Below are 25,381 nucleotides of genomic sequence, written 5' to 3' on the forward strand. Positions count from 1 at the left end.
TGTGTGCGTGTGTGTGTGGCAGTCTTACCTATTAGGACGGGAATTACTTTCCTCTTCAGTAGCAGCATCTTCCAAGTTTGTGACCATGACAGGGAAATTGTCTGTGTTATGGAGGTAAGCAGTGCTCTCCTTGTGCCCTGATCAAAGACATATGCTGTTAACAACTTCTGCTTCATCAAATTTGCCGGACAATTGAATCCAGTAGTTTTCCCGAGGACTAAAATGGGTGCTGCGTACCTGTGACTGCTCTCACTGTGGGTTAACTGAAGCCATTTTCTGTGCTGGCCTGGTCCAAGTTTATTTGTATAGCTCTTAATCACAGTTACAGTCTCAAAGGCTTCACAACGCCCACATTATGGAACAACAAATGTGAAAATTGCTTTGAATCTGCTGATCAGCAAAGTGTGGACATTATACAATACTGTAACAGAAGGCTGGACTAAAAGGTGTAGGTTTTGTTGCTGTAGCCTGGTGTGTGTGTGTGTGGGTCAAAAGATGTGAGGTGACGGGTTCAGTGTTGCTGTTGATGTTGTCGACATCCTCAGCGACCCACGCCTACTGCCAGCCAGCACTACTGCCAATCAATCAACCGATCAGCACATCATCAACACATCATTCACAGCACCTTCTCTTATCTGCAAACCTATGCAAAGTAGCAATGACCTAATTAGAGTCCCGCTCACACACACACACTCACTGGCAGCTGTACTGGTACAGTCAATGAGGTGGCTCATTGTGATGAATGGATGGACGAGGGATTTCCCTGGTGTAATTCTCTCACCTGCAGCCGTCAAACGTTTGGTTCATTAAGTCAAAAAGTTGTGCTTGTCCTCTGAAAGTTTTCACGTCCAGGGTAAATGAATTGGAAAGAAATCAAATCCAACAACCTGCAGCACTCAGCCAGCAGGTCACACCATGAGATCACTTTACACTTTATCCTTGAACTTTTCTCACATGGTTGCCTCTCAAGTTTGTAAACGAATTTTGGCATTTAGTGTTTTTTGCGAGTTCTAGTTCACGACATGTCCTTGACATAGCTATCCACAGTCTTTCAGCCGGTCCAACACTTCAGACTGAAATATCTCAACAACTAACACTACAGGATGGATTGTCATGAAATTCTGTACAAACATTCATGGTCCTCAGAGGATGATTCCTTTTGACCCTGTGCCACCATGAGGATGATATTTGTATATCTCAAACTATTGTACATATCATGTTTTTTTATTTTAGGAAGCCTAATAAAATCAGGCAAAGGGACTGCCGATGAAAACTAGTGTTTCAGCTCGCTCAGATGCATTTACATCTGTTTAAAAAGTTGATTCATGTACTACATTGTCCCTTTCGAAATAAAACATATTCTAAAAAACAAATTGTCAACATTTCTAATACTATAGTTTATGACAAGGTACCGGAAACGAATGACTTTCTGAACAGTCTTAGCTGAACTTTGTGTTTGGTGCTAATTAGCAAATGTTGCATGCTAACAAGTTAAACTAAGGGTGCTTCCAAACCTAGAGTTGTCTTGCTTTGGTCTGAATCAGGGTCTAACTTTGTTATAAAGTTGCATAAAAGCCTAGAGTTGGTTCATGTTCTCACGGCAGCATTTACAAACAGACCAGATCAAATGCCTTGCGCAAGAAAGCTGCTCTTGATTATTTCCATGAATGAAAAATCCAGGAAGTAAAAAAAAAAAGTTGAAGAAGAGTCCACTTACAAGATGAATGTGACACTTTCTAATGTCACAATGGAGGGACAACTACGCAGGTTGAGTTTAGTGCTGGTTATCGTGGACTATATTGCTGTCATTGTTCATTTTAGTCAAACCATACAGTTTGAAAACGAGGTGCAGCTCCAACTAGAAAACAATGTTTTGATGCATTGGATGTGCTGAATGGGCATATTAAGGCAGTACAGGAGGAGGTGCACATTAATAATCCTCCAGGATGCTCATGTTTGTTTGTTGTTGTAATGGGACTGTAGTTGGTTTGGATCGAGGTTGGAACATGTTCTCAACACAACCGAATCGCACCAGAGTTGGTTTGTGACTGGACTGAGTCCACCTCTTCAAGAAGGTCTCGGTCCGGTTGTTTTGGTGCGCACCTGAGTGTGATTGCTGTGTTCACACCTGCCCAAACGGACCACACTTAGGGGGCAAACAAACTTGAGTTCCATTGAACTGAACCAAACAGGGCAGGTGTGAAAGCACCCTAAGTTAGCATGTGACGTTGCACTTTTAGTCAGCACGTACCATTTTTAGTTGTAGCTGTTAACATGCACTTTTTACTTATATACTCTGTAGCATTTTAACTATTTATTCTATCATTATATCCTATCTGTTTTATCCCTATATGTGTGTGTGGTCTATGTGTGTGTGTGTGTGTGTATCCATGGTGAACGTCATACCTGCTGAATATCAAAATTTTCTGCTGCATTAACACTACGAGCATTTTCATTGCAGGCTGTTGACATGAAGCTACAAACTGACAGCTGACACCTGTCACCACTGATGGTTATGACACGCTACACACAAAAGTTGAGCTGGCCTCAACTTCTTTCAGCACTCTAATGACGCAGTTAGGCATCAACCAATCACCTGATTTGTTTTTAGCTATGGTACTCTGTTATTTAGCTTTGTTAGCTAATGCTATGCTAGCTTACTGTGCATTGCAATGCTACTGGAATGCAACAGGGCAGCGAATGTGACGTTAAAGTGGGGCTCAGCCACTGATCATGAGCAGATATTTTATGTCCACACTTTAGAACAGTGGTTCCCAACTGGTGGGTCGCAGTCCATAAGTGGGTCACAAGTCCATTCTGAATGCACCACAAGTGACTCCGGAACATGTTAAGTATGTAATAAACACACTTTATTTTTAAGTACAGTGAATTTTTGGTGCAGAGCTTTTATTCTGAAGTGCTTTTTCCTGCTGTAGAATGAGTGAATAAGAGACGGCTACTTAAAAGAGACAGCAAACTAGCTTAATGCCATGGCCAAATGCAAGTATGACGCAGAACATGTTAAAATGTGTAAACCTTGAACTAATGACTGAGGAGAATGGACCAGTTGGGAACAGCTGCTTTAGATGACATTCTGTTGAGGTGCTCTGTGGCAGGTAGCAGACACACACAAGCCTGTGGCGTCGTAACCATGTTAACGAGCAACACTTCAATGGCAACTTGGCGATGATGTAGCTGGGCACACTGTTGCTGTGCCACTTGTAGTGTGAATGCAGCATTAGCTTTGTCACTGTGAGCATGTTAGCAGCGTTTAGTTCAAATCACTGCTGTGCCTAAGTGCAGCCACTGATAGTCTTGCTTTAACTTCATCTGTACTATTCTGATTCTCATGCTTCTGTCTCTAAAGAAATCTAATTTAATCGAGTAAAAGTTTTTCTATTGATCTTTTAACTAATTCAAAGTATTGAAGAACACATTAACTTAGCATTGTTGGGGATCCTTGATTTGCAGTAAGAGCAGCCCAGACTATTATGGCATGGATTCAATGCTGGCATATTTGTCAGCTAAACATTCAGTCTGTGAACTCTACTCCAGCGTACTATAACAAAAATAGGTTTAAAGATTAGTAATGCTGCATGCCAAATTCCGACCCTATGTTATGCAACCAAAAATAGTAACATCAGACAGTTTTTGCCTCTTTTCAGGTGGCAGGAGTGAAAATTAGTCATGCTCACGGTTTCAGAATGATGAAGACGGTAGGAGAACAGTTGGAATCAAAATACAGGATGATTTTTTTTCTTGGCAACTATCATATTTTCCCAAATGATGTACAGATTTTTAGGCTTTCTCTTATTGAAAGGACTTGAAAAATGATGCATATAGCTGCTGTAAGTGGGGGAAAAAGATCTCCTCTGGGGGAGCATGCCCCCGGACCCCCTTAGGTTTGGTCTGAGCCCCATCTGGCTCCACCCCTGCCAAACGTGAACTTTGGGGACAAAGCAAATACAGTAGGCTTCATGCTCTTACATTTACTTTCAGACTGTGGGCTGTATCAACTTCTGTTTGCCATTACAGCATCGACTTTGGATGACTAACGCCGTTTGTCCTTCTGCATTTGTTTTGAGACTAAATAGAAAATCTAAACAGTAATCTACCCTGTGACACCTCTGCGCCTTTTTTATTTTGGTCTGTGGCCCCTCACAGTCTCCATCACGACGCCAAGGTCATTTGGGCGCTTAACAAGCCAGCAACAAAGAGGCCGCAGTTATGTCCCCACCTACACAACAGGTTATTAAATGTGTGCTATATAAAACGCGAGAAGTATAGTTTCTCCTACGTCCACGAACGCCTGTTGTGTTTCTCTGAGAGGTTGGCTGAGAGGAAAAGATGTAGAGGAGTCCAGTCAGCTGCCATCTGGCCCGGGCTGGATGTTTCAGCACCACGGACAGCTCTGCTCTATTATTAATGCTTTGCTTTATGATTTCCAGAAAGATCCACCTGACAATAACAACCCTTATGAGAAAACTATACAAGGATGACGTGGACACATCACAGCATGTGTGCAGCCTTTATATAATATCCACTGGAATGAGTTAAATATAGTTACATATAATATAATTAACCAAAACTCAGTTTGCTTCTCTTCTCTTCGCAGGGATGCAGTTTAGCAGCAGTACTAATTAAATTCATTGACTCACAGCTACGGCTCCAAACTGATTTTACGACAAGGCTAGGGGGCTTTAAAGGGGTGTGAAGAAATTAATGTTCCTGAAAGCCAATGATTTCTGTTCCCGCTGGTGTTTGTTTTCGCGATCACCAACCAAAAGTCCTTTACCCACCTTTGCATTTAACACCACGGTAGCTATAAAGTCACATTTAACGCGCCCTGTAGGAGTGTTGCAGTGATTTTTTAAGGCCTGTGGGTCATCGGTCATTGGTCCACAGGACCCTCAAGCATCTCCGGCTCAAGCAGCCGCCTCCTCCTCTGCCACAAAAACGCCTCACACCATTCAATCCGACGACTTGGCGGACTGCAGATGCGACTCTCTGCTCGGGAGGAGGAAAAAAAGAAAAAACTTTTGGTGAGGAGAGTGCCTGAGGAGTGTAGGTGATCTGGGGTAAAGTGATAATTGCGTGTGTATGGATTACCGATAAGTGCAGAAAGGAGCGCGTTCTTGGCATTAGTTATTTATATATTCCTGTAAAGCGGCGGGGATGCGAGAGAGACGCCACAGTGGCGAGGATCGCCCGCTCTGAACCGGAGGAGTCACCGGCAGATGATGTCCCAATGTGAGAGTGCTTCCAGAGGAGACGAAGGAGAGGACGAAGGAGGATGAAGAAGGGGGGAGAGGGATCGAGAGAGGCAGAGGTGGAATATAATGAAGTTGAGTGGGAAAGGACTGTGCACCGTTTTCTCCAGCACCCTCCTCTTCGTGTGCGCCCTGAGCGAAGTTGTCGTTGGATTAAGATGCGTCTCGTTGGGATCTACGGTGAGAGCGCATTTCCACCTCGGCGCCGCGGCCGGGGCTTTCTACTCCGGGCTACTTGTGGGAATCGGGCAGGTCCTGCTGGGCACCGCGATGCTCTGTTGCCTAAAGAAGCCCGGCTGCAGGAATTTCTTTCTCCTCGGTGTTGTGGTCTTCTTGTTGGGTGTCCTCACCGCCTTCTCCGGCGCGGTGGTGGACGGGGACACGGCTTCTCTGGTGGAGAGGAAATATTCCCATTACTGCTTCCACTCTGTGGTTGTGAACCCTGCCTGCGAGCAGCTGAGGGATTACCAGCGGAGTCTGGTCGTCTCCACTGTTCTCAGCACCTTGGAGTGCCTCCTCGGGCTCATCAACCTGCTGGTCATCAAAAGGTACAAAACAGCGCAGTTCTCTAGGAGCCGCCAGTCTCAGAGGCAGCGCGCCGGCGCGATCATCCTCAGCGAGGAGCAGGACTGCTCCTCGGCGGATTTCCAGCCGGTGTCTTACATCAATCTGGGTGTTTTTAATGTGTTTGACGAGACAGGTGCAGAAGTGCAGTGCGGGGGACACCCGTCAATCGAGCTGCCGGGATACTCGCCCACAGACCCGGAGCTCAATCATTGCTTCCCTTTCTCCTACCCGCTCCCCAGTGAACTGCCGCCCGCATACGAAGACATTTTCCCCGCTGAGGCATGCAACACATAGCCGCTCTGGAGCAGCGCTTCCCCTCTGCTGTGACAATCAGTGACTTTGTGCTTTAAACAATCCCCCCCTTCTTCCAACACCCTCCCAACAAAAAGCAGTAAGTTACACAGGAGGGCGACAGCAGTGGATTTTAACTCACATGATTCCTTTCTCATTCTGATGTTTTCTTACATCTGCCCGGTAGCTCTATATTGTACATCACCAGTCAGACTGATGTAGGCTAAATGAACAGATCAAAGTGATACAGGCCCAGACAGCGCACACAGATCAAGGCCCATAAACGCAACAGCTTGCTAGCATAACAAAAAGCAGAGTTTGTGTTTTGAATGTTTGCTGTTAACATTTTTACTTGTGAATAAAAAGTGTATTTAACCTCATCTGACGTCATGAAGCTGCTGCCAGTAGAGCTTTTGGAAATCCTGTTGATGCTGTGGTCAATCTTAACTTCATTTTGCAAGGCTTCAGACAGCTTCTTCTGATATAACCTTTCTGTTTTATGATAATCAAGAGCCAGTTCTTTTCTAATAATTATCATCTGGAAAAAAAAAAACCTGGGACACATAATCATAACGTCATATGTTGACCAAAAAAGACCCCCCAAAAGGCTCAGCATCTCACACTCAGTGTGTACTTTAAAGGGGCACTGTAGTGATTTATTGTCTAATTTCATAAACGTTAGGGAACTCAAAGGAGCCAATTTTTTTTTTAAAAGAGCCTCAAAATCGAGGTAGCAGAACCCACAATATCCTGACTTTTAGGGTCAAGCTCTGAAAACACTGGATCCTGCATTTCCCATAACACAAAAGGATAACATCTGTCATTAAACCATCCCTGTCTGGTAAACATCTTTAAAACTCCAAACCCTCATGGTAACCACAGGCGTACTGTTGTAAATGTGTGGTCTCCAAGCCTTAGATAACCCTAATGACATCACTGTCCTGTCAGAACATAGATTTCAGAGAGGGATGGGGCACATGTGCATTTGGCCCCACCATTAAAACATGACAGCAGCAGAGCAACACAAATTGATGCAGAAATTTGTGCATGAAGATTCACCAGAATGCAGGAAATTAAGTGTTTGATGCTCCAAAGCTCCCAGCAGACAACCCCCAAACCTTCCATTTCACATGTGTCCTCCCCAGTGTTGAAACAAAACCTAATCCCCTGTGTCAAACCCACAGAGGACATTATTATATACCTGTTTTCCCAGTTGAGCAGTGTATCTCATGAGGAGTAAACATGTTGTGTAAAATTGGCTGAGTGCACTTTAAGATTCAGGCGAAATTACAGATCAAAGATAGGCACGTGAAACTGGTAGGATTGATATAACTGCTATCAATGATAATGAGCATGTGGGAGGAAGCAGAGGGACAGTTTGAGCCTGAATGCACTGTAAGTCATTTGCTTTAAAGTAGCAGCAGGGGTAATGATAGAAAATCCCTCATTTCGGGGGCCTTTTAACGCACCCCCACAGATGTAGCAGGCTGTCCGGATATGATAGAGGCAGAAGGTGGTCCCGCACCGTTTCCAATTTAAAAGATTGGAAACTGAGCAGCACTGCTTCCTATATTGTTCCATTTGATGTGACTTGAAATAATTTATTAACTCCGCTGCACACAAATAACCACATCAGCTCTCAGCATGGATCCTCCGGGGACCATCAAAACATTTTCAACCTCACTGTTGCTAATTTCACCTAACAACGAGAACAGTGACAGGGGGAAAAAAAATGGTTGAATTGGCTGTCATCATTATATACCCACCTTTAGACAACACTTCTCTGTGGTAAATCAACTCGAAATGGTCCCTTTCCCTGCAGATTAAAGCCCTCAAATGAGCATCTGTGGCCAAATGTCTGTTCAGGGGCACTTTGAGAGAGAAACTTTAAGAAGTAGTGTACCAGCTCAGTGTAATAATCCTCCTCTTATCCTTTTCAAACCATGAGATGACGCTTTCCACTCTCTCATTCTACTTAAGACGGGCTTTAAGTGCCAGAGCTGAATACAGGATAGATAAAAAAAAAAGCTCTTCTCTTTCTTCTAAAATTTCATGCCAGTAAAAAATATAACCTAAGATTAAGTGAGCAGCTGACAAGAGAACAAAAGAGGTCTGCAGGGAGCCGATGTCCTAAAAGTTTCATGGAGGGGTGTCCAAAGAAAGAAAGATGCAAACAAAGCTAATGGTGAGAGCTGTGTCCCCTGACATAGAAGCAGCAGAGGAAACAAGACTTTCAGACCCTTTCAAACAAATAAGGTGTGTGCCCTTGCCAGCAGCAACTCTTGAACCTGCAGCACAGACACCCAGGTCAGCAGTATCACACCACGCCTAATGAGTGAGCTAGATAGATATGTATCAGGTGGTCTGATGTGTCTGTTTAGTCATTTTGATTATGCTTGAAAAACGACATGCTTCAGCAGGTCAATAGATAATTTACCTTTAAAGGAAGTATCTGAGAGTTTTTCCTGCCTTCTCTCTTAACTCTTAACACCTTGAAATAAAGTGTCAGGTTTTATAAAACTCATAGTTCAGGGTGATGGTGAAGTGAAGCAATGTCGCCCCAAATGCTCCAACATTCAATAAAATAAGACGGCAAGTAGCTGAGGTGAATAGGAATCATGTGGTTGTACTCGACTGCCTATGAAAGGGATCTTCAAGAGACGTAATGTGGTATAAATAAAACAAGAATTAAGATGGTGGTATTAACTATAGATCAATCTCTAGTCTGTGATTGTGCCATTTACTGGAGCTTCAGCACTGGCTTTGTTTGCACTGGATGTTATTGCACTGATTATATTTAAAATTCCCATTTCCCAGTTAATTGTTTAGTTAAGCTATGCAAAGAGAACAATTTTGTGTATTTCCAGGATGCACGGGGTCTATTTACATATGGAATAATTGAAAAGTTGTTCAGAATATTTTCCAACCGCATGTCAAACTGTACACAAACATCATCACTGTAGATAAATTGCTGATTATATCTTCAAGAGACTCGTGCAGATGCCCAGACTAACATTTTCTGACATTTACTGCTAAAATCTATTGCATTGACAACACGGGGAGGGTTTTCTTTTTCTCTGGCAGATTTTACTCCAAAGAAGCTGAATGATTTAGAGGAGACTAAACAGCATTTATGCTCCTATTAGGATCACTGTTCAAAGCACTAAAACGTTCAATTTCACAGCACTGTAACGTTTAATTATGCCAATTATGCCACTTTTAACATCACACTGTAGTTAGTGCCATCACAACAGACTGAGTCACATAGTTTGGAAGCCATCTATGTTAAACAACCCAGTTTTCTACGGCACTTTAATTATTTGGGACAGTTTGAGAACAGTCAAGGGTTGTGTGCTCAATCAATTGTTGAGAACTGGTTAAATGTGAGCAAACAAAAATCAATTCTGTACTCAGTGATCTGATATGATGTTGTTGGACAGAGTGTACTGTATCTTAAGAGATGTGCTAAGAGGTAGTTAATGATAATTAGTAAGTCATAGTGGGGAAGTCAGTACATTTACTTAAGTACATTACTTGAATATGTTAATTTTGTGCTACTCAATACTTCTACTCGATTACATTTCAGAAGGAAATATTGTACTTTTTAGTTCACTGCATTTGTTTGCCAACTATACTTTTTAGTTATTTGACAGATTAAGATTAAATATATTCAAAATGTATGATGAGTTTATAAAACATAATGCATTGTTACAGAGTAAACTATAGAAACTAGTAAAAGACTAGAGTCAAAATCTATGTTTTAATAGGGCAACACACGGCCAAACATGGCCCTATTAAAACATAGATTTTGATTCTAGTCTTTTGTGAGCAACTTGCACCCATCACAATTTGAAATATTGGAGTTGTGCATCCTCCTTCCTTCAACTATAGAGTAAACTATTCAATAGCATATAAAATAATTACAATTAGCTCCACTTTGATGAACTATTATAGTAGAAGTACACTTCCACATGAATACATCATTAACTAGAATTACCACCTTGCAGTTAAATGCCTCTGTGGTTACAGTTAACCAGAAACCATCCATCTCTGTCCAGACTCATATGTAGTCATGACAGCTGACAGTGCTTCAAATAGGTGGATGTTGTTGAAGCTACATATTCTTAAACATAGATGCTTCACACACATCTTCAATCCAGTTGCAATCAACACAATTTCAAGGTGGACACCATCGATTAGTGTCACCATTTCAGTATCTTACCAAATGTCTCTTGAGTAAGGGCCAGAAGTGTTTTTGCAGAACTTTATAATGTCACATTTGTGTTTACCTTTGAACTTCTGGACATAAAATGTCATCACTTCATCATTTTATCCCATCAGACAGTTTGTCACAATTAGCCTGTGAATTCTTGAGTCAGCTGAGTTGTGTTCCTGGGTGCCTGGGGGCCACGGCCACCCTGATATAATCCCTGGCCCCCCTCTGACTGCCCCTTGTGAAAATAATCAAAAGTAATTGGAGGCCATGTGGCAGCATTGGTGTAGCAGGGATCATTGAATAGGAGACTATATTTAAATGGATCACCTTGTGTGGGAATGGGCTGTGATTGGTGTGTGACTGATAAGAAACAATGATCCAATCAGCAGCTGGCTGTAGGGTGATTACAGCTGGGGCGTGTGACGCATGAACGTGAAGCTTCATAAAACAGTATTGTGGTGGAACTGAAAATGTGAACTGTACCTGTATGGGTCTATCAGATAATTAGTTACACTAATTGTAAAAAAAAAAAAAAAAGTATTTTATAGTAAGTTTTTTTTTTATCTAACATTGTCAGTCCAAGCTGCGGAATTCCTGAAATTCAGTCTTTTGGTTTTAGTGTGTCATCCAAACATTTTCAGTGGCCGCCCCCATGAACAAGTTCCAGGTACGCCACTGCTGTGTTAAAATATCAGCTCCATCAGACGTAATTATAAAATGACAAAGTGCTTCAACCTCACAAATAAAAGAGAGAGAGATTAACTTTCTAAAAGTCACCACAGTAGGAGCAGTTTAAAACCTGCCGTCTATCGTGACAGATGCATCTCCGCTCTGCGGTCGTTAACAAATGTCACCTGCCTGTTCACTGGAAAGAAAATATAAGGTTACCCAATAAATCTAATCGGTATTTATCCAGGGAAGTTGACTGAGCCCAGAGCCTATTTTCCAGCAATTCATATTCAGGTTCACACAGTAGCCTACAGTCCGTCTCCTGATGGCCATCAGGTTGATACATGAGAGGAGTCAGGGGTTAAGTGCCTTGCTAAGTGCCACCTTTTCATTGGTCCTGACCCAGTGACCTCTCCAGTCCCACGCCTGCTTCTGTGAGAAAATCAAACTTAGAAAAACACTAATGCGATGTCAAAACTGCTTTAAAATACCACTGTGTGTCTGTAAGTGATTACCTCCATTAATGTATGAACTGAACTCGGAAGATAACTCATGATATCCTTTCTACCAAATGAAAAAACCCCGCTGCTTCAGAGGTTTAATGATGAGCAATTGCACATTTTAAAAAAAGCAAAGACATGTCAGGTTGTTATGTAGGGCAGTCTATTATCTTAAGATCTGTGTTTCTGCGGTCCGGGGCTTTTTTTTTCCTGGTGGCTGATCCTTTGTTGGATAGCAGTGCTGCATTAGTGTAATGACAGCCTCCGGCTCTGGTCACACAAAGTAAAAACCGCTGACTTGCATCTTTAAGTTCCTCACTCTCAGGAATATAAGGGAGGGTTTCTGCACAAGTGATTACACTGCAGATATTTGGATGAATGATGTACGTGGACAGGAGCGTGCAGCCGGGGCGAGCTGACGGAGCCCCAAGGCGAGGAAGGGAGATCAAAAATGTCTTTGGCGCTTACTTGAGACTGAGTGAGACAATTAGCTCATTAACAAGTGTAATAACTTTTTAAACGTTGTAGATCCGATTTTGTAGCCGCTCACACAGAGAAAATAATAGTTGTGCTGCTGCGGGCACAAAGGGCTCACGCTGGCATATCTGGCGTTACATTGTTTTTCTCCATCTGCATACTTGTCCGAATGTATGTCAAGGACAAAACTGCCGACCATACTTATGGAAAAAAAAAATCAATACCCCCTAAAAGCCTTTCATTAGACACATATCCATTTGTCTGTGTGCAGCTGCCAGAGAAAGTTGTGTCTGGAAAAGCTCCAGTGGCTTTTAAAAGCCAACACTGGGCCTTTCCTGACAAAAATGTGGTTCATTACCTATGTGTGAGCTTCCAAGCCATTAGGCTCGCTTGTGCCAATTTCTTTTTTGCACTCTTCGAATAGTTTTGAAAGATTCTGATTTTCATTTTTCCTCTGCAGAAGCAACAGTGTTAGAGCTTGTGTTATGACTGAGTGCACAACGAGCAAAAAGCAACTAAAGAAAGGTGCTGTTGCAGGGCTTCAACACTGTGTAGCAGCGGAACTACGTGTGCACCGTGTATTCATGTTATTTGCAGATAGTTATAACTTTGATGTGAATCGCAATCAAAAGCCACTTTATGCTTTAGATTCAGCTGACAAGGGAGCTTTAATATTCACTGATCACACTGGTACTGTATGCTTTGGAACTACAGTGTTCCTGTGTGCACTTTGTGGTAGGTGTCATACAGCTCAGATGCATTTACTGTGGCTGTGTGCATCACTGCAAAGCTCCATACAGTACATGATATACAAGTTCATATTGTTTCAAACGTGATAAAACAAATACTGAACGTTAAAGTGTCAGATGTCACAGATGTTAGATAAGAATAATCCCAACTCAGTGTGCACTTACAAGCTGTTCTTTTCAGGACTTTCAAAACATCACACTGACTGTGTCTGAAATATCATACTAACATGCTATTTAATAGGTTAAAACAGTATGTGGTATTTTGTTTTGTATGCCTGAATCTTAGAATGAGACAAATCTTATCTGAGGTGCACACTGCGGTGAAATATCACAGTATACAAACACAATGTAGTTTCAGTGCTTCAGTTTAAGTTTTCAAGTATGTTAGAAGTGTGAGATTTTACTTTGCTAGGTGTAATATAGATTTAACATTAATTTTGAATTACTGATAGAGCTAAGGTTGGCACAGGTTACCATGGTTACACATCTTAAACTGGTACAGACCTTCTCAGGAAGTGATGTGGTGATTACAGTTCAGTGCATCTAAATAGATACATGTTACTGTTTGTTCATATCAAGGTATGCTCAACAATAGTACACATAATGGATATGTAGTGTTAGTATGGGATTTCAGACGCAGTCTTCACCGGAGGATGGAATTTTCTCAGTTGTCATGGAGATGGATCTGTTGACAAAAACACACAGCATTAGGCCCTGTCTGCACATATACAGATATTTTTTGAAAATGGATATTTTCCAGCACATGTTGGCCTCTTGTGCCCCTGCAAACTTTTAGGTCACTACGGAGATTTCTAAAATGCCTTTCAAGGTTTAACTCTGGTGTGGACATGTAAAATGGAGCATATGGAAAATGATGACATCATCTTCCCACTTGCGCACGACCACTGTTACTTTGTGTAATGAGCATACGCCTGAATCAACAACAATGGTGGACCACTAGTTTGTTTACATGTTGTAGCATTGCTTGATCTAATGACTGCTTTACACTGAAACTTAGTATTTCTGCACCAGTTAACGGACAAATGGAGGCATCTGCTATGCCCAGTGTTATTTAGTCCACCTCAGTGTCTGTGGTTTGAAGTCCACCAGAAACAACCCTTTTGGACCAGGCCCACTCAAACAAGCAGATTGTGAGACAATTTCGAGAGTGAGATTGTTGTGGATGAGGATTGGAAAGAAAACTTTTGCATGTCCAGAGCATCACTCGTATCATTGAGCTCCTTCATTCTCATATTGTAGAGGAATTAACCATGATGTGATCGCCATTAGGTATTTTGAAAAAGGTAATTAGCCTGTACACTTTACTACCTTTGTGAGGAGGGTAGACTGCAGAAGACCACTTACGCCGATGAGCATGTGGAGTTGTTTTTGTGTTCTAGTATGGACAGCAGAGATATTTTATAAAACAGAGGGATAAATATCTGTTTTCAAAAATATCTGTATACATGTAAACAGGACTTAGTAACTGTTTAGATTGTTCTTATATTGGATTAACCGGACAATTGACCCTTTGCTAAGTCCCACCCCCAGGCGAAGCCAAACACTGTTCATCTGCACACACTGTGATGCCACACAGCTGGTTCAATATCAGCAAACTTTCCCTTTATATTCATTGTCTTCTGTGGCGATCAGCAGTGATGTGGTGGTTCCCTTTTACACTGTGATCTGTAGCCTATAGTTCGGCTCTAGCTTCTAACTATCTTTGTCTTTTTAACCTGTTGTTGCTGCTGAGTCAGTTTGACATCCTGGATATATCCTTCAAACACAGACTGTAGACCCCTCTGTCTGCTTCTCTCTGGAATCACGGTTTCATTTATCCAAAAATATGATCATATTTCTTCAGGGAGTGCAGTTAGTTACAGTGTGGGCTCCATGCTTACTCTGACAGCTTGTTGTGGACCATCAGAAAGAGGCGGGCTTTGGCAGATAATCAATGAATCATTGTGTCTAAACATTGATAATAAACACTGAAAAATGCAGATAACAACTTCCTAATGCTGAGGGTGATGTCTTCAGATGTCTCATATTTCCGACCAACATTCCTAAACGCAAAGACAGTCGATTTACAATGATTATAAAACAGAGAAACAAATCCTCACACTGGGGAACCTAGAACCAGAGAATGTTTGACATTTTTGCACTGGAAAATGGATCTAAATAATAAATCAGTTATCAAAAAGATTGCCAACTAATTTTCTGTGTGTCAACTTATCAATTATTTCTTTCACTTCTAATGAGTTGAAGCACTTTGAGGACTTTTAGGACAAGTTCATCCTTGGCTGTGGAAATAGTATTTTGATAAAGTAATCTGAACTTGAGGCCCACTTATCTGCTGTCTTCTGAACTTTAAACTGTACCACGTGGTCTTTATCAGCTGATGACAACTGCGTGACAAGATTAATAACATGGACGCAAAATCATTTTACAGCTATAGATTCAGCTACATGACAACTGAGAAAACTCAATCCAAAGACAAAGACCATGCGATTATAAGGCCAAACTACTATTTCCAAAGTCAATATGGTCTTTTAATGTTTAACTCAAACACAGTTTATTAGACTTGGACCAAATGCAGCAAGAACAGTTTTTCAACTTGAGAGCACAAGTTGATGCTGCAGGAGGCTGGTAAGGTTGTCGATCAGTACCAGTAAGGCAGTGATTACAGACAGGTGTTGAAATCTCTGGCTATTTTCCATCCAGACATTTATATCCCCACCTGCAGGAAATTCTGTTTTAAAAACTTGACTTCATGGTTTGTATAAGTTACAAGCTAAAGTACAAAAGACTTTGACAAGAAGGAGAAGAAAGTTCTATTGACCTCCTGCTGGTGGCCCAGAAGTGGTCAGTGAGGGTCATGGATGACTTAACAGTCCTTTAAAGAGTAACCGACTCCCCCATCACTGATCTGCAGCTGGATTTGTGGATTACAATCGACTCATCTCACAAGGCGGCCTGCTGAATTAATAACTAATGAATGCTTTTCCTCGCTGTTGATATTTAATTATCTTTTATACTCTGAATGAACCAAACTCTCTGCACCAGATGTCTGTTTGTTCCATCTGTCTGCCAACAAATGAGCACGGAGAGGCATTATACAGTAGCTAACTCCTGGCAAGTTTGTTCATCCACTCCTTAATACTGAAAATTAGAATGTTAATGGAATTGCTGAGTGCCACATTTCTCCCCTAAAACTTCTCCATGAGAGACACTGCTGTATTATTCTGAGTATGGAGCCATTATGTAAGGCCCAGGGAGTGTTGGCAACATATCCTGACATTTCAGGTGGAATAAAAAATGAAAAACACTCCGGTTTTCAGGTCAGAATCACTTCCACATTTCTGCTGTGACTCGGACGCGCAATCTAATGTATTTATCAATAAAAATGTAAAATGTAGTTCACGATGGGTTAACAAGCTCCACTGCTGTGCGAGTCAAGCCAGTCGTAATTTTATGCAAACAGCAAGTGTTCCCCTTCAGGCTTCTTAACAACTGAGCAGAGTTTTAGTGAGCTGGATTCCTCTCAGTAGCTTGGAACAGAAAGTGTGGCAGAGATGCAGTGAGGGGAGAAGGGGAACCCTGGCAGCGTCTGCAGCCACAGAGTGAGTCGTGCGTCAATCAATAGCTCCTGCAGTGGCTGTGTTTTCAGAGGGAGCCAGCTCTAAACTTGCAATAACCTCTTTGGCTTGCTGCCATCTGCCACTTAGCACACAACTCCTGGAGCATCAAAAGAGCGAAGCGGTGCAGCTGAGGTAAGGTCGCTTTCACAGGGAAAGCTCCAACTCCAAAGGCACACATTTAGTTCTCCAGCTGCTCTATTCCTGTAATTAGTTCTATATGTTGTACTGGACCAGCAGCCAGGGCCAGTCTTACTTCACACAGAAGGGAAATGAGCAGCGCATACAAATCCACATTTAAGTGATAAATGTACATCCAGTGTTCACTCTCCCTTTAGCTAACTTTGTCTGTCAGCTGTTTGGTGCTGGCAGGTAGTGTGCTCTGGGTTTATCGCAGCTTTTTCACCGAGAGCAGCTGCGTCTGGAAACAACACTGATGAGAACAGTGAGACTGAACTGAAACTGTAAAGTTGCAGGCTTTAAAAAACAAAATGAGTAAAAAGAGGCTGCAGAGTTGGGAGAAAAAGCTGGTTGAGAAGTCTCTGTAGGTTCATTAATACGAGCAACTCCTTTAATCTTACATGTAGTCATTTATTTTAAAATAAAGGTATTGATTATAGCAGCTTTAAAGGAGCAGTATGTGACATTCAGAGTATATCTGCGATTCAGTCTGAGCCAGGACTGCCTGCACACAGCTCCTAACATGGAGGTGGCTGAGCAGCCTAGCAACTGAAAGCACAAACAGTGCTATCAACAGCAACAGTGCTGACAGAGCTAATCGGCTCCTACAGGATATTATGATCGAAACAATTAATGCAAATCCAGTCAGTCCCTGTGCATTCTGTGTGACCTTGCAACTGTGGCCAATCACTGCAACTTTACCATAAATTTGACTATTTAAAACGAGTTAAATAATAAAAAATGTGCCCACAACTCCAAAAAGAGCCCATAACAAACACAACACCAGCACTCACAGATAAATGAACCTAAGATAAATTAGATGAATTAAATTTACAGGCGAATTTCAGCTTCAAAGCTATCGTTCGTGCTGATGATGGCTTTGTAGCTGAAACGCATCTGTTTCTGTTTATTGTGCTTACATTAAATAAGACTAGTTAAGATTATTTTCATTCTTAAGCTGCATGCAGGGTACTGATTGACTCGGCCCCTGTCTCTCTTGCTCACGTTCTTTCTCAATGCCTGGGACAGAGTCACACACACAGTGACAGGGCTAACTGTTAGCATCACAGGGCTAACGTTTCCTAACAGTGATTAACGTGTTTAATGAGAGAGTCAAGCCTTTTCTATGTCGGTGCGAGTTTGTTGGGTCCGTTTAACGGCTCGATGTTGGATATTAGCCGCTGTTGCTGTGTTAGCTCATGCTCCCCATCACAAATAGACTCTAATTCAGTGGGAAACACTAAATGCTCATGATAACAAGTTCTAAATCCAAGACAGCATTGCAACTGTTTTTGTAATTTCACTTGCAGGGGCAATGAATAGGCCTTAGCGAGCATTCATTAGCACGATTTACTACAAGGTGGCTACTCTGCAGTGGGCTTTTTACTATTATTTAGTTCTTTAACTTTGTAGCGTTGGTGATGAAGGCAAAATAATCTCTCCATACATTATTAAATCCTCTATTTTCCTCCAAGACTTTTCAGTTTTTGGATTGGGAATCCATAGCTAGCTATACTAGAGAGACCCCAGGCTAACCACTGCTACTGAATTTCAACAAAATTCAGAGGAAAAGGCCCCAGGTTGTACACGTATGATGCACATTGTAGCTTCTGAAATGTTAAATCATTTTTTAATTCGATGTATAGGCTCCACATTTTTACAGTTATAGAATGCAATAATCACTCCAGGACTACAACAAAAAATTTATTATATTATAATTTTTTGTTCCTTTAAGTACCATTTTATGTCAGAGCCACTGGAAAAGGTCTGAAGAGCTCCATGTGGCTCTGAGCTAGCCAGTGGGATACATGCAGGACTCACATGAACTAACATGCACATATGAGCCGACCAGTTACCAAAACAACGAACAGAGGAGCTGGAATTACAACACACACACAGGGAGCGTGACTTCATTCTCTGCTCAGGATGCCATGACTCCACTGTATCTTTACACAGCAAATAGTGTTTGCTGCTCTGATAATGCTCTACATGTACTATACAGCACCTTTAAACTAAGCGCACCACAGATATATTATTGAGATCAAATGCAGTAGGCCTTAAAATTCCTCATATGATTTGTAGTCTAGAACAGTGAAGCTTTGAAAACGATTTACAATTCAGTAGGGGCGGCTGGATTTAATGGATGACATGATGAAAGCTCTGTTATGAAACCAACCAAAACATCAGCATGAATGAGGATATGTCTCACATACAGCTCTGCTGGGATGTATTAAAAAAGAATTGTACCAAGAACAAAGGGGGCAAAAATGCTTGTCTAAAGAAATTCCCACAATGTGAGACCACAGCACCAGCTATGAAACCAATTCCTGGATAGAGACTGGACACTTTTCTTTTCCCGGAGTTGCCTGGGGTAAAAACTGCTTGCCAGATGTGGGGGTTCTCATGAGCCCCCAGCTGAGAGCTGCTGCATTGGAGTTCGTCCAGAAAACTAAGAGTGTCATAGCAGTGTGACTGCAGGTCCCAGAGAGGAATGCTCTGACTGGTCTGTGCCTACATGCATGTGTCCTCTAACAGCTCAGAGCTGCTGGCCTTGCTGAGGTCACTGGGTCGGGTCCTTCAGAGGGAGCTGCCTGAGGGCGTCACATTCTACTGGGGGACTTAAGTGGTCACTTGGGAAACAAACCTAAGTGGGAGTGCTTGATCTGAACCAGATCACTTAGAGACTTTAGTGATAGCCATAAAGTGCATAACAACCACTATGTTTTAGCATTTCTGATAACAGAAAACCTGAAGTAAGGCCAAAAAAAAATCAGAGTGGGCAGTGTTTTAAGCCTCCACTGCTGAGGCGGCTACTCAGTGCTGTGGCCAGAAGGTCTTCTGTGCCAGTTGTGATGGAAAACCCAAAAAGCCTCTGGTGGAGGAGCCTTTTAGGCTTAGTCAGCCAAATAAACTCCTGGATCTGCTGAGTAGCATTGGCAGGCCAAAAGGACTGCAGCCTCCGTGGTCACGGAAGCAAAAACTACATGTGTTGGATGAGCCCGGTGAGTCAACAATTACTTTCGGCTAATCTCAGTTCAGGCAAACTGTCAGATGCCTCAGGAAGCAGAGTTTTGTTCAGACTTGTCTATGGAGAGTCAAGTGTGTAAGGTTTGGTGACACCATGGATGTATAAAGAGAACTGGAAACAGAGTGGGAGATGAAAGTTGCTTAGTGGTGCATGAAGCCAAAAAAGCACAATTTCCGTGGCACAGTATGAAGATAACTGGATTGATCTTCCGCATACTGGGGCCCATAAAGCAAGTGCACTAGAGAATTATGGTGGCCAAGCAGCAGCTCCTGGTTTAGCTCTCTGTTAACTTGAATGGGGATAAAATGATTTAACTGAGCGGCTCCTCTAGATTTTTGGAATGTTATTGGACTGAATTGATCAAATCCTGATATTGAAAAGCATCCACTGATTCTCAGATTTCTCTTTCCCAATGTTAGTCTATGGGGAAAAGTCTTTTTTGGGCCCCATGGCATCACATGACAGACTTGGAAGTTGTAGTTCCATGTTTACCCACTATGTAAAATTAGTTTCAAAGACCAGCACTGTTCCTGGAGGCTTGGGTCACACACAGCTACACCTTTGCAGGCACAAGAACCATTGGAGGCAGTATGGGCTTCTGATCATGATTCCTCCTGGACATGCAAAATTGTGTAAAGGCCCTGGAGGCAGATCCAGAACCTTCATGAGGGATTACATATTCCCTTATTACATTTTTTAGCCTCTGGATCCCCCAGAAGAGCTGGAGGACATGATGGGGAAGAGGGTTGCCATCATGACCTGGACTTTATGCAGTGTGTAGCGCTGTCGGCACAAGTTATGTAAGTTCTGATGACGGCAAATAGATTAAAATAACGAGAGTGAAAACAGCACGCTAAACACCTTTGTTCAAAATTTGCTCTTAAAAATAAAATAAGTTTAAGCTTAAAGTTTATTTCCTTTATTAATCCCCCTGAGGAGAAATTCAATGTTTTCACTCTTGCTTGTCAATTACACACAGGTCTGAAAGACACACACATGCACAAACAGGACCTATACATGCACAAAGTGGAGAGATGTCAGAGTGAGGGGGCTGCCCTTGGTGGGGCGCCCCGAGTGGCTGGGGGGGTTCCGTGCCTTGCTCAAGGGCTAGGTGAACTGGCACCTCTACAGCCACCAGCTCCATATTGTGGTTCGGACGGGGACTCGAACCGGCGACCCTCTGATTCCCAACCCAAGTACCTATGGACTGAGCTACTACCGCCCCCCAAAATAAAAAGGCAGTTGCTTTAGTGCGGAGCCCCTAAAGTCCTTAAAGGTGATGTTTTTTATTTTGTGCGCACACGTTAATTACCTCGTGGAAACAAGTTAATTATCTTGTTCACACAGTTGTTATCTTGTTTGCACAAGATAGATTAGAACTTGTGCACACAGGATTAAAAAAATATCACCTTCCAGGACCTTAGAAGCTCTGTGCTTTTATAAGATCTACATTAAATACTGAACAATATGAAAAAAAGTGTGTATTTATGTATGGAATTAACTGAAACTGTGCATTTTGAGTTTATGGATGCTAGCAGATGATCAATATTTGTGGACATTTTTGATTTTGAAAACTAATTGAATTCGGCTGTTTGTTCGCAACACTTATGATTTCAGGGCAATAAGACATTAAGTGCATCATCATCACTCTGGAGGTTTTAGGAGAGACTCCCACTCAGAAGTGAGCACAGCATGAAATGTGTGGTCCCTTTAAAGATGGCCTTGCAGTCCAGCTCCTGAAGGCATGAAATAATTATTTAGTGGGTGGATAGCAGATAGAAGAATGATACTGAATTATCAACCTCCTACTACACCGTACGTGGAGATACGCAAGGTGCACTTTCCCAGATGGTTTCGTGTCCAGTTTTACGAAGTCAGTAGGAAACTTTGACAGGAGGAGCTCCAGTGAAAAGTGCCTCATATGCCATCCATCCTCCGGAGCAGACAGATGGCCTCCACCAAGGCTGCACTGAGCTGAAAGACAATTTAATGGGCAGCTAATCACTGATATTACAGTCAGACTGAGTATGAATTCTTAATAAAATGTCTGCGTGAAAAATGTTCAACCAAAATCAGGTTCTGAAAGTTTCTTGTTGTAGTTGCTGCAGCTGACAAAATCACACAGAAACTAAAATTGTACAGTGTAGCAATTTATTTATTTCATTATTGAAATCATAAATAATGCAAGAATGAGTTTGATTTAAAAATGACTTTGGTAAACAGTCATCGTCACTTTTCATCATTTCACATTTGTTGCAGAACAAAGAAAAACAAAGACCCCAAAATAACTCAACTCAGTCAGAAGATACAGAAATCACAAGTAGGTAAAAAGGAAACAATTATTTCAACTTCAAGGGGCACAAACAGAGTGGTAAAAATACACACACATATAAACAGGATGAATTGCAGTCACCATGAATTACATAAAAACAAGTGTGATGTTACAAGAATCAGCAAATATGCTAATTTAACTACATTATATGGGGTTGTTTTAACAATCTAACAGTCGGAATATGATCTTATAAAGCAAAAAAACTGTTGAGTATGTGAACTAATTTCTACAAAGATGGAGTTGCAAACAACACAGAAACCAGTCCACCTTTCATGTGATGTATTTATGCATTGCTAACACGTGCTTAAATGCTTTCAACCATGTGGACACCACAATTATTCTGATCCATTTCATGGGCTGGTAGGTATTTGGATACAGAGGGATGATTTCACACAGAAAGTGTCGTCCCATCAGATTTGTGAGAAGCTGCTCTGAGGCCTCTTCTTGCACTGGTGCAGTCAGGTTTTACACACAGATCCATGAGGTTTTGGGAAAGAAAAAAACACCCTAATATATAAAAAGCTCTAATGGAACTGTAGTCATGGAGATTTATTTTCCCTCTGTGAGCTGACTTCATGTTTTTAAGTTATTCCTTGACTTTAGAGTAAATAAAACCCCTTTTTTGTACTCCACTCCCACCTGACTACAGATCATAGCCAATCTATAAAAGGTACACATTTATTGATCTAACTTCTGTCTTGTAGGCCTGTCAAAAACTTTCTGGTTTGTTTGGAATGAACAGAAACTATAAATGGACAAAGAAAAATAAAACCAAGAAAGCCCCTTATAGACATCCAAACTTCATCAGCAGAAAATCCAAGGAATAACAAATCACATCTCTGGCTGCTGGCGGCAAACCTGCTGCCAACACCAAGAAAAATGATCGCTGTAATGACATTATCAAAGTTGGTGTCCCAAAGTACTTCAGGAGTTTCTAAAACTCCCACAGAACTAAAGTGATGTCACAGGTTTTCATTTTAGTGCAAGGTAGCTGATGAGATGCAGAACGATGCTGCTCTATCAAACATAATTCATCTTCAGTGCTATAAAAACTCACACGGCTCTCCATAACACCAGCAGCATCCATTCTTCCCTCTCAGAGCAGAGTATCTATCTCCATCTGGGAGTTTGTATTGCTGTTCATTCTTAATGATCCTAAATCGTTACGAGTTACGAGACTGCCCCCCTACCCCAACATTACACCCCAAGTCATTTGTACAAGCAAATTATTGCGACCCATTTTTAATTGTTTATTGTTAGGTAGTGACCTCTAGTTGCTGTAGTAATTATGATGGGAGCAAAGGCGAAAGTCAAGTGACGTAGAATAAATAGCGACAAAATCCTCGTAGAGAGGAGGTCGGTGTGGATGAATGGGTCAAAAAAACAACAACACAGGACTTTGACCTAGGAGACTGCTGTTTGTGTCCCCTGTGAAACCTAAAGTCTACGCTGACTTACTTTGAGTAACACATGTACTTATTTTAACCCAAGCTACAATCTTTTCCTTAACCTAACTCAGTAGTTTTGTTGTCTTAACCTAAAAATGCTAACCAGGTGTGGATAAGGACAAATGGAGCAGTACCCATAGAATTCGTCAGGACTGTGCAGTGTAGTTCAAGCTAACACGACATGTAGGACATGGCGACAATTAAAATAAGAAATGGAATAAGTTGGTAATTTAGTAAAAAAAATTCTCTGTCCACATGTCGTTATGTATGCAGTGGCCTCACAGATCACCGTCACAAACAACGCTGCCTCCTTTAAAAGGTACATTATTACAACCTTCTCCAACGTCGCCATGTTTGTTGTTGTGAAAAACTTTTGACTCTGTGGATCATCATCATCATCATCAATTTTATTTATAAAGCCCAATATCACAAATCACAATTTGCCTCACGGGGCTTTACAGCATACGACATCCCTCTGTCCTTATGACCCTCACAGCAGATAAGGAAAAATTCCCCCAAAAAAACCCTTTAACGGGGGAACAACATAAAGGATGCATGAAAGTATGTGGACAGAGATGGTTACAACGTTTGCAATAAACTTATCGATATTCGTACACAAAGGAAGTATAAATGAGCCTTTGTTTTGTCCTGCTCCTGGTAGAAGTGCTAATTTAGGAAACGCTCCTGTGGGTCTTATTAGAGGGCAAAAAAAAAAAAAAAAAGACCTATATGGGTTATATTCCTCATCTGGGTTGGAGGACTTGTTGTAAATTACAATTATAGGAGAAGCTTACATAATATTTACCACAAAACTTAGCAAAGGATCATGATGTGTATCATACATCATCATACCTACATGGTGGACAATCATGATGTCATTTTGGGGGTTAAAAATGTCGTTTTTCAAAGACATGATGGCCTTTACATGAGTTTAATCTGCACTGAGTGATGTAGATTGTTACATGCTTCATAAACAATTTCCACCAGACTTTACGTTTTAAAGTCTGATCTAAGATTCTTTATTCAGCTGGAGGAAAAGGCACTCGATAACAGCATGCTGTCAGTTTAGAAAAGGGTTAACTCAGCTCTGAGTTGAGCCACCTCAGAGCTAAAAGCGTCCTGCTCCTGATGCAAAGCAGCTAACCTGCAGTGATCCATATGCAGCATGTGTCTGTCAGTGACCCTGTGTATTCAAATGTAAATCCTCTTGTTTGCCTGACTTTTCAATGATGTTCAGGACATTTAAATTCCGTCTTCTGTAGTCAGCGTTGCGGTTGTCTCTGTCAAGGGGAGTCACAGTAACAACCACGACACCAGCAAAACAAAGCTCGTCTTGCATCAGACATCAGAAATCTATTCAGAAACACACTGAACATCAGCATTGCTCTTTTTCCCCCACTCTTCCTCGGTTTGGCATCTGCTTCTCCGACACCCCTGGCACCTTTGGGGGATGTCAGTGATCTTAGCCCCGGGTGAGATGCTGTTTCAAGGCAGACAGCTCATCAAGGTGAGTGACAAGTGTTGGGGCGGCAACTTACAATTCACTTTTTCTGCCTGGAGGTGAAAAGTTGCACACTGTGGCTTTAACACTAAATCTTTCAACTTGCTTTTTTTTCTGGACAAATCTCAAAGGGTAATGATGTAAGAACTGCCAGGTTATAATCAGGAAGCAGCTTTGAAGTAGTCACAGCTGTTCATTGACATCACAGACGCCCATAACTCAACAAAATGACTGCTGGAGTGGAGGTCTTTGCTTATACTTTGTAACGCAGCACTGCAATAAAACACTGCAGTGCTGCATACTGGAGTTGGGGACATTTTTTATGACACAAATTACATGTACAAACACGGCGTTACAGAAGCAGCGGGTTTATGACGTACAGGACAATTTAAGAGATTTATGATCAGTCTTCAGTGTAGCTGCTGCTTGCATATTTACATTTTACTTTCAAAATGGAGTCCAAGCAATCAATACAGCATGCTCCATAAGTACTAGAAGAGCAACACATCACCTGCACT

The 25,381-nt window shown here is 41.7% G+C and overlaps 1 protein-coding gene across 1 annotated transcript; it reads left to right on the forward strand.

Annotated features, from left to right (window-relative positions):
- Positions 1–4,856: 4,856 nt before the first annotated feature.
- LOC125894492 (transmembrane protein 271-like) lies at positions 4,857–6,409 on the forward strand. The gene has a single exon (XM_049585913.1). It carries the CDS (start codon positions 5,340–5,342, stop codon positions 6,129–6,131), a length of 792 nt encoding a protein of 263 aa, XP_049441870.1. The 5' UTR covers positions 4,857–5,339; the 3' UTR covers positions 6,132–6,409.
- The last annotated feature ends 18,972 nt before the right edge of the window (positions 6,410–25,381 follow it).

The sequence above is a fragment of the Epinephelus fuscoguttatus genome, linkage group LG9, assembly GCF_011397635.1.
Source record: "Epinephelus fuscoguttatus linkage group LG9, E.fuscoguttatus.final_Chr_v1".
NCBI classification, from domain to species: Eukaryota; Metazoa; Chordata; class Actinopteri; order Perciformes; family Serranidae; genus Epinephelus; species Epinephelus fuscoguttatus.